This window comes from Diabrotica undecimpunctata, chromosome 7, assembly GCF_040954645.1.
Source record: "Diabrotica undecimpunctata isolate CICGRU chromosome 7, icDiaUnde3, whole genome shotgun sequence".
Taxonomy (NCBI): domain Eukaryota; kingdom Metazoa; phylum Arthropoda; class Insecta; order Coleoptera; family Chrysomelidae; genus Diabrotica; species Diabrotica undecimpunctata.
The window spans coordinates 21,014,612-21,029,811 of NC_092809.1; the positions used below are offsets into that span (position 1 = coordinate 21,014,612).

Sequence of the window (15,200 nt, forward strand, 5' to 3'; positions counted from 1 at the left end):
GCTTTGCATGCACTCATGATTAGTGACTAATTCAAGCTCTTTCACCTAGAACCCTTTCAAAAAAATAAAGGTTTAAAAAAATTAATATAAATTATCTTATTGCCCTTAAAAAACCTGCAAAATAGAGTTTTCAGTATTTCATAACTTAAAAGCTAATCGAGTTATTAGTAAAAAACCAATCACATATTATAGATAGAGATATCGGAATGCGTATACTGGAGCATTGCAAGGTACACATAATGGGATATTACACGCTTTAATTTACAATTACACGATTTTTTTCTAATAGTGGTAGTTTTCACCCTTAAAAAAGAAAAAGCAACCAACGGCACAAGTTCAAAAGTGAAGTGGAGGGTAAGTAAAAACTAAATCCTAATTTTCATGCAATTCGGTAGTGACACGGAAAATTACACGGTATCGCCGTAATTCACGTTCATTTACTGGCCTACAATTTCAATATTTTATTGAGCAGCGATTCCTAAAAAGCGCTCCAGAAGACTCTATAGTTCTATGGGAAATCACCTGGGTTACGAGAGTTAGGAAGAAATAAAAAACCTAAGCAAGGAACTGAAAGTCGCTAGAATATAAAAATAAGGAATTTTGCATCATTGTCGTGTGCTACTCGCGAAGAGATGCAGCAGATTTAAAGAAATTGTTAATTTATATATATATCAAGTATCATGCCCTGCCCGATTATCATGCGTTGGCTATGCTAATTTTGTTGACGGTAGCTGGGAAAAGGGATGGAGAGTATATCTGTTAAACCATCCCCTCAGGTTTCTAAGCAATGACCATTTCTAAGGTTCTTCTTCGACCTGGTCCTCTTCTTTAGTGTATCAGTCACTACTTAAAATTCAAATTTTCGGCCACCTACCGTATTTCTGTGACCTTTTAGCCCAATGTATGACATTTCTAAAAATTATGTTTCGTCAGCAGGTTGGTTTTTAAACCTGTTTTGGCTACCCAACTTAACGTTCATAATTACTGTTTTGCAAGATGGCCTATGCTAGTAATAAAATGTCTTGACAATATAATTGCCCCTTCTGAGCTTTTGTTTGGAGAAAAATAGCTACCCATAACCTACCTAAAAAATAGGTTCAAAGTTAAACCACAAGAAATAACTACCAAGCGGGATATATAGTACAGTCTTAGAAAAAATTGGCACAAATGCAGAAAGGGAAATAATTAAATAAATATATGGAAATAATTTTAATAAAACGATACACAATTGACAATACATTTAATAGAGAAAATGTGCAGTTTCAATGCAATTCACGTCATGTCATAGCGTAAGCAGTGTCTATTATCATATTCTTAAGACTTTATAAATATACATATCTCAACACTTAACGACCGATCACGGGATATAAAAATAAACACACCTACAAAATTAATCACTGCATTTCTACCACCTGTAGTCATGCTAAATGCTGTAGGCGTGAGACGATCGACCTTTCTAGGTCATTCAAACAGCAGAAAATTTACAAATAATGGTTTTGATTCGCCGGCCGTTTAGTTTGGTAGGTAAATACACAGACGCGGCAAAAATGCGGTCGTGAGAAAATTTGGAGAATGAAAATGTAATTTGTTTTGGTTATATAGTACCTATTTATGGTATTCTGCAATGGCTGTTATCGATGACTTGCGAAGGAATGAAAGAAAAAACGAAAACCGCGAGGTATGTAAATATTGCATTAATCTAAATAACTTAATATTCAGCTTATGCAGGTTTAAAACTCCAACAAATGAACATACAACAGATAAACCTTACACAGAAGCCAATAGACTATGTAGATGTGGACGTATTTGATCGGTATGAAAATTTATTAAGTCATATTTAGCAATCGCTAAACACAAATCGAAGACCTAACTGAAGGGTGGTGGAGCTTTTAAACCTTACATTTTTTAAGTTGTAATTTTTTTTCGCATTTGCAATTATAGTGTATTTTAATAAGTATTAAAATAGAAAATAAATAAATATAAGTCAGATCATCTCATCTAAAATTCGAGTTGTGTACCAAATAATATTTGTAACTAAAAAAAATACATTAAAAAAAACAGATCATTTTAGTGTGAGTTTACATCTACCGGTAGTAGGAAATATTATAAAATGAGTATCGAGGTACTCATTTAGCGGAACGGAGCGTAAGAAAGAACATTAGAGAGTTTTTGTGCAAGCAAATACGTATACGTAACGTATCTTTTTGACATATAAGCATGCGTATTAATGGTTGAATTAACGTATCTAGATACGTATTACCTAACGTAATGGGCTGGTACGTTACGTTCATACGCATCCCTATCGAGCCGAAGGTAACCGAATGCACTAGGGGATCTTACCCGATTACCAAAATTTCAACATCCACATTTCATAAGCACCCGTGGTACGTGTTTTTTCACATTTGTGGTTAAGTATATTTGTTTTGATTTTTATAAATAATGGAAAGCAGTAGAAAAGACTTCACTTCAGCAATAAAGATGATTTGTTCTTGTTGAAGGAAGTCGTAGGCAAGAACCCTTACGGCCATCCAGAAAGGTGGAATTTAATCCAAAATCGAAAAATATTTTTACATTTTATATCAGACATGGTATCAAAATTAATGCGGCCGTATAGTGGTGCAAGATGTGGAGAAGAAGGGCATCTTCTATGTCTTCGTCTTATTTATCATCAATAAAGGCACCTACATTTAATATCGCGTCCATCTCAAGAATTAAAAATTGTTCAAAAAAATATTTGTTATTTATATTGAATATCAAAAATAGAGTTAGATGACAAGGACAAGACTGGCACTGATAATTTATTAGTTAATCACTAATTCGATGAGGGCAACACCATCGTTACATTGCGTGCAGAACTTTAACTCCCAATTTAACGTTCATCTTCTTCGATACGTTAGTTCTTTACGTATAGGGAGATACGTTACGTTAGGTAGTCACAAAAACTCCCTATTATATGAGTAAATCCGTCGGCCGGTTGAGTTGAAATGTACTGTGGTATAATTGGCTCTTGCACGACTGCGTTCAAGTCCACATAAATCAAACGTACAGCTGTAGGAAAAATAGTTGATATATTATTATCAGGACTTATGTACGTTTTTCCATTTTGTGTTTGGTACTTGCTAAAGATGATTTACGCAAAATTCCATAAGTCAAATCCTCAAAATCGTCTACCAGCTGTCCATCTATCGACAGAACGATGTCGTAGCACTGTTGCTGAAATATACTCTACGTAGAGGAAAAGGACTTAAAATGATGAAGTAGGTAAGTTAACGAATCGCCAAACACAATTATAAATGGATAGGTACATTTGACAACTTCTATAACAGGCACTGTGTTTTTAATCATTTTCGTAGTGTACACGTGCTGCATTCTTGTAATGTTTCTTGTTAAGCGAATTATGTGATTTATTTCTTGGATAAGTTTTTAGTAGAAAATTTTTAATTGCTGAGGAAAATACCTAAATAAAATATCTAAGATATGCAGATGACGTAGTACTAATAGCCGACAGCTGGAAAGAACTGAAGACGATGATCGATGAGCTTCATACGGAATCCATAAAAAAAGGACTGAAAATGAATCTAAGTAAAACTAAGCTAATGTCGAATAAAGATAATCAACCGACGATAACCATCCAAGGAACAAAAGTGGAACATGTAGAAGAATACATATATCTGGTTCAGAATATCAAGGTAAACAAATAAAACCAAACTACCGAAATAAGCAGACGAGTAAGAATGGGATGGGCTGCATTTGGAAAACTCTCATACATACTGAAAAACAAAAAGATACCCCAAAACCTTGGAACTAAAGTGTTCGATTCTTGTATCCTTCCCGTTCTCACTTACGGAGCTCAAACCTGGACATTCACAAAAAAGAACATGGACAAGATTCGAAAAACTCAGCGAGCCATGGAACGACAGATGCTTGGTATCTCACTAATAGATCGGCAAACGAACGAAGCAATCCGGAACAAAACAAAAATAAAGGACGCCGCAAAACAAGCAGCTAAATTAAAATGGAAATGGGCTGGACACAACGAACGTCTCGAAGATGGTAGATGGAACAAAGAAGTCGGAAACTGGCGACCGTACGATGCGAAGAGACCAAGAGGAAGACCTCAAATGCGCTGGAGCGACGATATCAAAAGAGTCGCAGGACCAATGTGGAAACGCCTAGCACACAACAGGGATGAAGGGCGAGAAATGGGAGAGGCCTTTATTCGACAATTCGGATAGAAAAAGGGCTATAAAAAAAAAGGAAAATACACTATTTCTTGCATCCCATAATTTTTTTTTATATTTTTTCCATTTATTTGAACCAAAGTAATTCTAATAAATCTGAACAATATTAGATGTGGATAAGTTGCCGAACGTTGTCTGAAATCATAATGTTTTTTTATTACATGCATTTCCTTATAGTTTACGCAAAACTATGGGACGAATATATATGCGAAAAAGGACAAGGCAGTCCTGGAATAAGAAGTTTATCCCACACCTTCTGGAGGAGTTTTTCATTATATCCGGAGAAGTAGTAGTTTTTGGAATTCAGTTGAACTCCGCTTTGATTATGATTCTACAGAATGGTAAATGTTTCTACAAATTCGCGCCAACGCTGTATAACGCTGTACCTGTAGCTGATTAATTACAACAAAGTACAACGTAGATATTGAACAAATCCGCGTTCCTTTATAGGGTTTAAATATTGAAGTGGATGGATAAGTTCAAAGTTAAATAAACGTGTTATGAAACGATAAAAAGAGCTAAAAGACTAAGGGCTAAAAGACTAAGGGCTAAAAGACTAAGAGCTATTAGGCTTAAGACTGAGTCTTAAAAATTTATATTTAAAGAATTTGAAAACATTGTTCATATATCGTTTCTGCTTAATACGTAATCTATTATTTGACTCATGTAGTTTGGTATGTTAATTTCATGTTATATTTTAACACTCATAAAACCCCAAACGCAGACACCATAGTACAGCACTTAATTAATAGCATTGCGCAATGTTTATTTAATTGCTTGCTATTCTGTTCGATTGTTGATAAATACTGAGAGACCATGTAATGGCGATAACTGAGTTTATTTAGGACTATTTCAATTACTGAACAATGAACAATGTTAAAGCATGCGAGTACCTATTGTTGACTCTACTACGGGATGCCGCACTTTTCGGTGTGACGGATAATAATCATTGTTGACCTAGTTGTCGGTAGAAGAAAACAAAACCTTGCGTGTATGTTCACTATATGGTTATTTACAAGCTAAAACCATATTCCTAAAGTAAACAATCAAGGAAATTGCTTTGTATGTATAGAGATGATAAGTCTACCTCAATAGAAAAGCATACTACGTACCATATAAACACCTCTCATACAGCTGAGCAAAGTAAAGACAAGAAACTCAATATGTTAATCGCTTTTTGTCAAAATACTATATAAAACGAGCTGAAAACGTGGCGATATTTTTTCATCGTATAAAAAAATATTTTTCCTATGAAAATATAATAGTATATTACTTTATGAGGCGGAGAAGCATGACTTTTCTTGACGCGCCCGATATTACGCGCCGAACGAAGTGATGCGCGTAATAGAGGGCAAGTCAAGAAAAGTCGCTTCTTTGCCGAATAAAGTATACTATTTTTTCTTCAAACGTAGCAATTTTCAACCATAAATAGTACAATTCATACGCTATTTTTACTCGAAATTAACTGTGACAACTATCAAAGTCGTCTAGATGTTAGAAATTAAAATAATTGAGTCGTCTGTGGGATTTGCGTCTCCCTGGTTACAGTTGTTTGACAGTTGTTTGCAATTATTAAAGACAGCTTATTGTTGTTGCAACCGCAAGCGCAAATTTAGTGCGAAAATGGAAAACCTAAACGAAATTGAGTCCGCGGCTAATGATGCAGTAGCACGTTTGGGGCCCTCCAAGTCCGATAAGAACGATAATGCTCAAAAAATTTTAAACCCTCATGATTCGCCAACATCGGGAATGATTGCTGAAAGTTGTTCTCGACCATCAGTATCATCAACAATTACCAATGCGTATCAAGAGTCGGGAACATTTTTGCGCGGTTTCAATTTTGAAAATGCCTCATTAACTAATTGTACTTTTAATATTACTATAAATAAAAATGTTTAATTGTTGTTAATGACATTTGTATTGTTGCTTTGTGACATGTTTCATATTGTTGCCATGACAACATTTTTCCCTCCGCCGTAAAGAAATGGGAAAAAAAACTGCTGCCGGCGGAGACATCAAACTTTGACAGGGTCAAGTTAGATAAGTAATGTCATCATTATTTAACGTTTGAAGAAAAAAAAAATGTTCCTGGCTCCGATAATTGCTACAAAATGGATTGAGTGGCGATGCTTTTAGCCTTTAAATCAGTCAAAACAACAATTTTTTTTTATTAAAAATTCTTTATAAAAAGTATATTCATTTAAAATAACCCTTACGGGCTATTTACATAACGTTTTCGGATTAAATAGTCCATCTTCAGTGCTGCTACTATGTATACATATTTAAAGCCATTAAATATATGGGTGAAAACTCTGGTGGTTGGTGATAATTATGTAAGATGTTAAAATTTTAAGTAGGTTCACTTCATGGCAACGTAAGCTCTCAACTTGAGGGTTACTGGTCAGAAGACGTAGTCTCTAAACAGAATTTAGGTAGCTCAAAAGCGTCGAAACTAGGTAGACAAAACTTTCAATGTAAAGCGACGAGATAGAATAGGGCAAAGTGTAACAATAGACTCATATAAGTTAGAAAGTGTGAGGAATTTTAAATATCTCGGAGCGACAATCACCGCAGATAACGATATCACGGAAGAGATAAAAGGGAGAATTCAAGCAGCAAACAAATACATGTATAGTCTTCACAACACTATTAAATCCAAGAGCCTAACAGGAATATCATAAATCAGGATATATAAAACAGTGATTAGACCGGTGCACATGTATGGGTGCGAGACGTAGACGCTGACAAAAGTAATGAAAGGAAAACTCGAGAAAAAACAAATATGGCGGCATTGCCAAAGGGGTACTATAACGTATCTTCGTTGTTATTGGTCCGATTTTGACGTTTGGGGCATCAAATGAAAGGTGACTATCTATGATCAAAATTATGTTTTACTGTAATACATTGGTCGACATATGTTTGCCAATAAAATAATTTTTAACTAAAAATCAACAGGTAACATAACAAAACCACTAGATTTTTGGAATTCACGGTTTTTAACTATGTATAAATACAAACCTGAATAAGAAATTCATACGTGTGAACATCATAACTTCGTGAAACTCATCTGATCACATATTCGTGAAACGAATGCTGGTATACCACCGCAGAATCGAATAATAGTACTTGACAAACTACAATTTGTACATGAAAAACCCAACATTAATAAAATCAGTTGTATTGACAACGACAATATTCAACTGCCATACTTTCAAGCCTTTCTAAAGTAATAGGAAAAAGTTTGCGGCTTTTGTTTAGCGTAGTCTACATTTTGTTACTTTACTCTAATTATATCACTTACCTTCTTATACAGCTTGACCCAGGTAAGATCACCTTTAGAATCGGTGTATTGTAATCCGAAGAACCACACTTCTCTTAGGCCGACAGTTTTGATTACTTGGTCGAAAAGTTGTTTTCCGGTCGTCGTTTGGTGGATCGCGAATTCCAGCTCCGCGTCCATGGTGGTCACCCGTACGTTCATCTGTAACAAAGGTTGATATATGACAAAAAGTTCATTTTTAACAAACGACTACGATTATTTCAGCAACATTTCAACATAAAAATTAAAGTTTAGGCTGCAAGCTAGAGAATATAAATATAAAGAAACAGGTGACAGCGTGGTTCGTCGTATCTTTAATCAATAAGCATCTTTAGTTTTGAGTATTTATAACTACCCCATCAAAGATTACCTACCACGTAATAAGTCGGATGGTGCGATGACACGTTGGCACTTACAGAGAAGAGGATACACCACGCTTAATCGGCAAATCACTATCACAACTGATTGTGTTGCGACTATTGCGCTGTCCAATTCTGAAGTGCAACACCATCGTACACAGGGGTTGCATAGCATAGAGGGAAAAGTATTGCCTAAGTGATGCCTCTGAAAGCTCGAATCAAACCAGTTTTGTGGTACAAAGGATGAAGGTTTTTTAACCTAAAGAAGCGCAAACTTTGCGAGTATTTTGGCCAACCCTTCTTCTTCATGTGCCTTGTCCGTTCCGAACGTTGGCAATCAACATGGCTATTCTGACTTTGTTTACGGCAGATCTGAATAGTTCAGCAGTGACAATCCGAACCATTGCCGCAAGTTTTGGAGTCACGAGTGTCTTCTCCTCCCTGGACCCCTTCTGCTGTCTATTTTCCCTTGAACCCTCTTAAGAAATCATAAGTAAGGTTTGTTGGGAAATATAACATCCGAATTTTATAATCTCAAATAAATATAAATAACAACTTGCAAACATTCTATTGTTAAAATATTATTTACAGTAATGTGCGAATTAATGGAATCGTTGTGACATTTTTCAATATTCATAGTTGCGGAAAGAAAGAGAAAAACAACTCCAGCAGATGAAAGATTTTTACTTCGAAAGAGCAAATTGGACAATCAGGTGTAGTGATTCATGACTTAACTGTCTTAAAAAAACTTTTGGAGAATGGTAGAAGGGCAATGCGTTCACAGAAAAAATAGCTTCTAACTGAACGAAAGTAGAAACAAAGTCTATGGTGGGCCAAAAATACTCTTAATTGGACTGTAGACGACTGAAGAAAAGTACTATTTAAAGATGAAACTCACGCTCAGGGACAGCGGTCAAAATTCGTCAGGAAGTCTAACAATGAAAAGAAAACCTAACATCATCTCATATTGATCAAACCGTAAAACATTATTCAGTCAAAAAAATGTTTTGGGGATGTTTTTTATACATGGAAGTTGGATATTTGGTACCAATCGAACGCATGATGAACAGTCAAAAATACAAATCCATGTTGGAACAACGTTTGGACATAGAAATCCACAAATATCAACCCCAAGGAGGAGCGATTCTTCAACAGGACTGCTCCCTGTCACAAGTCAAAGCAAATGATGGAATTTTTCAAAAATAAGAAGGGTGATGTTTTAGATTGGCTCGGTAATTCGCCAGACCTCAACCCCATTGAAAATTTATGGACCATTTGCAAATCTATAGTGAGCAAAATCGACTGTACTACAAAAATAAACATGATAGAAGCGGTCATTCAGGTTTGATTTCGAGATGAAAGGATATCTGGAACCTGTCAGAAGCTCGTAGAATCTATGCCAAAACTGGTAAAAGCAGTAAATGCAGCCAAAAGGGAACATATTTCCTACTAAATTATGTAAGTTTACCTTTATAGTTATGTCAAAATATAACTTTTTTGTAAATAAACTGTTTTTTTCGTTAAAACAGCCTATGATTCCATTAATTCGCACAGTACTGTATGGATCCACAAGATATAAAGCACATTTAATCACGGATCTGTAATAAGTTTACTGCTTATTTAGTCGGCTAATAAAAAGTCATACGATACGTTGCGAGAGCTACGTACCGGACGGAGTCCATGAATATAAACCAATTCATTTAAACGTGAGCTAATAGACGAGCGGTTTCCTATTACCTTACCTAGTCCGCTTGTCTATTACCTTACATTGAAATGGATTGGTTCTATTTACTGCCTAACTCCAGTGCGTAGTTCTCGCAACTGATCCTACGTCTTTTAGTAGTCCCCTCATAGCGCAAATCCTTAGAGGTCTATATGTAAGGGTATTAGACTTCAAGGCTGACTTTAGGAACTATTAAAACTAGTAATAGCAGATAAAAATCTTCCGGTCAGGAGCGTAGTTTCTGGCTCAAGAACCTTCGTAAATGATACAGAGTGAGTACAAAAAACAAGATGAGCAATTTGTTCGGATAAAATTTTAGTCGGTCAATAGAGATTTTAGAACTTGTCAATAATAACATGAAATAATCGTGAATCTTTAACACCTTAGTATGAATTTAAGTGTGAAATTTGGAATCTCAATAAAGTTATATCGTATATATTTCGTGTTAATCGGTTAATACCTCAACGATATTTTAATTTTAAAATGACTATTATTAATTCTGATTATTACTTGTCATTACAACTAAATTGCTATCAAGAGTTGATATTTACATACGTAATTTCTAATCCATCAACTTTTTCAACAGAAAAATTCGAATTTTAACTCAAGATATTCGTGTTTTTAATTACCTTCAGTGTTAAATTATAAAAATTGCTTTATTCAAGGTGAAACCCGTTATCAATTAATAAAATTATTTATGTTTCACATTCGTATTAGAGCCGAAGGTTGTGGCGTTGATACTAAACATGGCAATAACAATAATAATAATGCACTTATCGCAAAGTCATAACATTTGATAATATAAAAGAATAAACTCATTTTGGTAATATTTATTTTTAAAGTATATCACCAGACGTTTGATATAATACAAGAAGAGATATTTCGTTAAAATTATCAAATAACTTTTATTGTTTTATTATAAAAATGAAATGGCGCTGGGCCGGTCACATAGCCAGATTTGATGATATCAAGTGGATACAGAGAATCCTAGAATATAGACCAAGGGGAACGACAAGAAGCATGGGCAGACCTCAAGTGATGTGTAGATGACATAAGACCAGTGGCAGGCGAACAGTGAATTGAAATTTAGCAAGATAGAGAAAGATGGAAGCAATTGGGAGATACTTACATTCAGCAGTGGATGGGAAATGGTTATCGAAGAGATAAGAGAAATATAAGTGCAATTTCCAGTCCAGAGGTGTGTACGAAGAGTGGATCAGAATTTAAACCACAAACAATTAGAAAGGATGAGGGTGCTTCTTGGAAGTAATTAATATGATAGAAGAAGAAAATTAGAACAAACAAATAAATACTGGAGGAATTTGGATAAGGAATAATCAATACGATCAGAACAGTTAAAAAAGATTCACACGTTAGATTTAGTTTAGACCAAAAAACGGAGGTTTCAAAAAGAAATCATGGGACCATATATAAGTAGACCTAAGAAAAGTGGACTATACAAAATGAGTGGAAAACAGGTTTAAATTTTAATAAAATTTTTAGTTCATATCGTATCATATCGTATATCTATGACTATGACTATTCGTATTGGTATTTTAATTGTAACAACTTATATACTTATCTGCTCTCACCTTCTACTCATGTAATCGTTCTGTCTTTGTATCTATTTAATAAGTTTCTTGTTACATCTTCCATCAGTTACCTATAAATGTTCATTGCCCACTAACATCTCCTTTCGAAACTTTGCGAAGACGGGAAGAGCATTATATAAAGTTGCTAATTGAGGATAGACAGGAATTTATGTTAAGAAAAGAAAATGAAGAAGAAAAAACTAAAAATGAAGAAATGGCTACTAAGGAAGAAGTAGGGTCTGTAGGAATAACTGTAGAGCTAGTAACATATGATTCAGATCTTCTACAGGTTTACAGGTGTTAAAGAAGACTACTCTCTACTACCCTATTTACAATATGTACGCCCAACAGCTCTACAGAAGAGACCTGATGACCCGGTATTGTTAGCGGACGGTCCCCCTAAGATATTACACTTGGCGATAGGATTATAAATGGTTGCAAGGAACAGACAGTTAAGTACCTACATTTATGCAATTAATTTAGCATTAATAATGTTTACCTGTTTCTTATGCCTGCCCCATGATTTATCACTGCCAAACAACTCCATGGAATGTCTCGAATCTGTGTTCTCCATTTTCTTCGAAATATCAGAGTCCGTGGATCCATTTATAACACCAACACTGCTTTCTCCATTTTTAATAGATTCTACATGTCCATAATCTACTATTATTTTCTTCTTAAAATCTTCTAAACTCTTGAAATGATGTTTTTTCAACATTTTTTTGAGTTTTTTATCTGTTATTCCCTCTAGAATTTCTTTGATTATATCTTTTTCTGGCAAGTGGAGAATCTTCCCCATAGAAACTTTATCTTCGAAATACTCAATGAAATTATTATCATTGTGCCACTTTTTACTGACGAAATGGTTACCCAAAAATTGGTCGATAATCCTATCTTTGAACTCATCAAATGAAGTATCCCTGGGTAAGTTAGTGTTAAACCAAGTAAGAGCCACACCTCTAAGTTTATTAGCAGCTATTGGGACCAGATACTCTTGCGTCAATCCAAAACGTTCTTGCAACGTTTCAATTCGTGATAGCCAAGTTAGGAGGTCTTCTTCAGGATGACCGTGATATTTCGGAACCAATGCTGATATTTCGGCGTTCTGAAGACTGAGGATACGTATTGCTGTAACTAGTACGTCATCGTAGTTAGAGAAAGAGTCTTCGGAATTTTTGGTAGAATTCGCAACACTAACGGTAGCGCTTTGATTATCCATTTCTGTTAATGTAATGAAAGTAAATAGTGGAATCGGTAAAGCACAGTTCTAGACATGTAGACATTATTGGAAACTAATAAACAATATTTTTTCTAAACATTACGAGCATCAGAAATACAAGCTTTAGGTAGAATTTATGATCATTTTAGTTAGATGGACACAATACGTAATGAAACTATGATAATTAGAATGAAGATAAAGAAATCATACCAAACATTAACACTGAAAAATGAATGTATTTTGCGCAAGTAAGGTACTCGGAAAAATACAGATTGTTACATTATAATGGTGTAATAAAAATATTCGGAAGAAGATCGTGGCTTAAAAACCTGTGGTATATGTGGTATATGTATAAAAACAGAATCTTTTCTGGGCATCAGTAAATAAGGTGACGGTCGCTAAGCGGATACAGCCCTCCAAGAAGAGACCATTTTAGTGAGTGAGATTGCTGAAAAATTACGTAGGGAATCCTATTCATGATACTTAAACACAACTTGTACAAGAACTGAAGAAGAAATAACAGTCCCTTTCGTATCTTATATAAAAAGCAAAAAAGAATTTCGTAGAAATAATAACGAAAATTAATAAAAAATCTTTAGAACATATAGAGAAATACCTGATTACATGAACGTAATATTATTCATAAAAATATATAGGCGAAGATGGACAAGATTACTGTTAAGAGAAAATGGAAACTATTCCAGGAAAATCCTATTACCAAGGCTTGTGTGAAATAGCCAACCACCAAAACTGAGGTGGAAAGATGGTGTAGACAAGGTCTGGAGGAAGGAGGAAGGTCAAGATTCAACTAGGCTGTAGTATAATAAGTAGTAAGTATAATAAGAAATGTAGTAGTATTGATAACGATAAAATCTTCGGAAGACGATGGACCAGTTTATATATGTGTAAAAATCATAAGAATAACATTTAACAAGATTCGAATCGAAGGTTCAAGTCATTTGGTAATAGAAAAGAAAGACATAACATGTAATAACACAACCGATATAAAAAGAAACCGAAATTAGACAAAGAAATTTATTGAGCTCGTTAATTTTGTAACTTTTTCTTAGGTCGGACAATCCAATCATCAAGACAGATTCGTAATGGTGTACACCACCAGAAAATAAAAATAAGTAGGTGTATAACACTGAGGTGTTGAAAGAACTAAAACACCAATACAATAAATCAAATGTAGTACTAAATGATTGAATATAAAAGAAAAAATTATTCAATCCAGATTATACCGAATATATAAAAGTATTAGATGTATATTCCAAAGTGGGAAAGAGAAACGACAAGGAACAAGTCATGGGAAAGTATGGAGTCGGTAACAGAATTGAAAGGGGAGAAAGACTGGTTCAGTTTGCACCCTATCAAAACATATTCTTTAAGAAAAAATCGAACAGAAAATGGACTTGGGTAGAACCAAATGGAACCACTAATAACGAAATTGACTTCATTCTAACAAACAAGATTGCTATAATAAAATATGTCAGTGTAGACTAATTAGAGCAAAAATTCTTCTATAGAGCTTTTCACGTTAAGAAAATAACATTGCGGAGATAGGGCCATGTATTTCTTATGGACGATAGAAGCGCAGTGATGCCACGATGAACACAAGCACGATTCAGGATTGTATAATTTGTATTTTCGTTTTCACAGACATGAATTAAATTAATGTTTTTTAACGTAATTGACCAAAAGTGCCCATTCGAAACAACAGATGAAAAGTAGGGAAAATGATTTTAATTAAATAAATAGTATTTACAAAAGATAATTTTATTTTATCTTATTTTAATTATAGTAACGATAGTTTATTTGTTTTTCGTTAAGAATATCATATACCATGAATCATAGAAATCAGCAGAAAATATTGCTAGTTAAATCATGCACTTTTCCGGCTATTAAAGATTTAAAAGCAAATAAACGGACCGCTTGGAATGCATATATCTAATTACTAATTACAACTTAAAATAATACGGTGTGGGTATGTCAGCGATTTTATGTCGTTCTCTGAGACTACATAATGATAATAAGGCTTTGTGGTTCTTCAGTTGTTATTCTTTACAGTTAAATGTTAATTGAAAATGGAAATTCGAAAAATATATCGACAATCTAGTAAACCGCATGCCTGAGAGTTTAGACAACACTGATCTCCATAAGCCTAATGTTATTTTCTTAACGTGGAACGCTGTATAGATCTAAAACTAGAAAGAATAAAATTAACACCAACAGTAACCGGTATAAATATTAACAATCTAAAAGAAAACTCATTCAGATCACTATCAAAGGACAATTGATGCAAGATTGGCTGTCCAAATCGACAGCTCTCAATTAAGGAAATCATACTTGATAGTACCAAAGAAATCGGAGGCCCGCAACAAAATCCACATAGTAAACTGTCTAATAAAACCAAAATACAGAGAATACAATACACAGAACTTTGTAAGACAATAAGGAAAAGTATAAAGGAAGACAAGAAAATACAATGAGAGAGTGGTAGAAAATGCTATCGAAAACAGGAAAAACTATAAGCAAACAAGAAAAACATTAATCATTGGGAAGAAGCAAATCGTTGCTCTAACAAACGAAACCACCAGAATTACAGACATAAATGAAAACAACTCGTGACTAAATTCTACAGCGAACTATACAAAGCCCCTGAAACACTTAAAGAAGAAACCAGTAACCAAGAAGATGTACCAGAAGTCCTTCCGGAAGAAGTAGAATCGATAATTACAAAAATG

General features: G+C 34.3%; 1 protein-coding gene across 4 annotated transcripts in view; it reads right to left on the reverse strand.

Annotated features, from left to right (window-relative positions):
* Nucleotides 1-15,200, reverse strand: part of Moe (moesin) — a 162,996-nt gene that overhangs the window by 105,486 nt on the left and 42,310 nt on the right. For 2 of the 4 annotated variants that reach the window (XM_072536827.1, XM_072536826.1), the window contains one exon: nt 7,543-7,722. In XM_072536827.1, coding sequence (XP_072392928.1) covers nt 7,543-7,722 — 180 coding nt within the window. Of the gene's footprint in view, nt 1-7,542; nt 7,723-11,733; nt 12,469-15,200 lie in introns of those variants that run through there. The other 2 variants (XM_072536824.1, XM_072536825.1) reach the window with 2 other exon arrangements.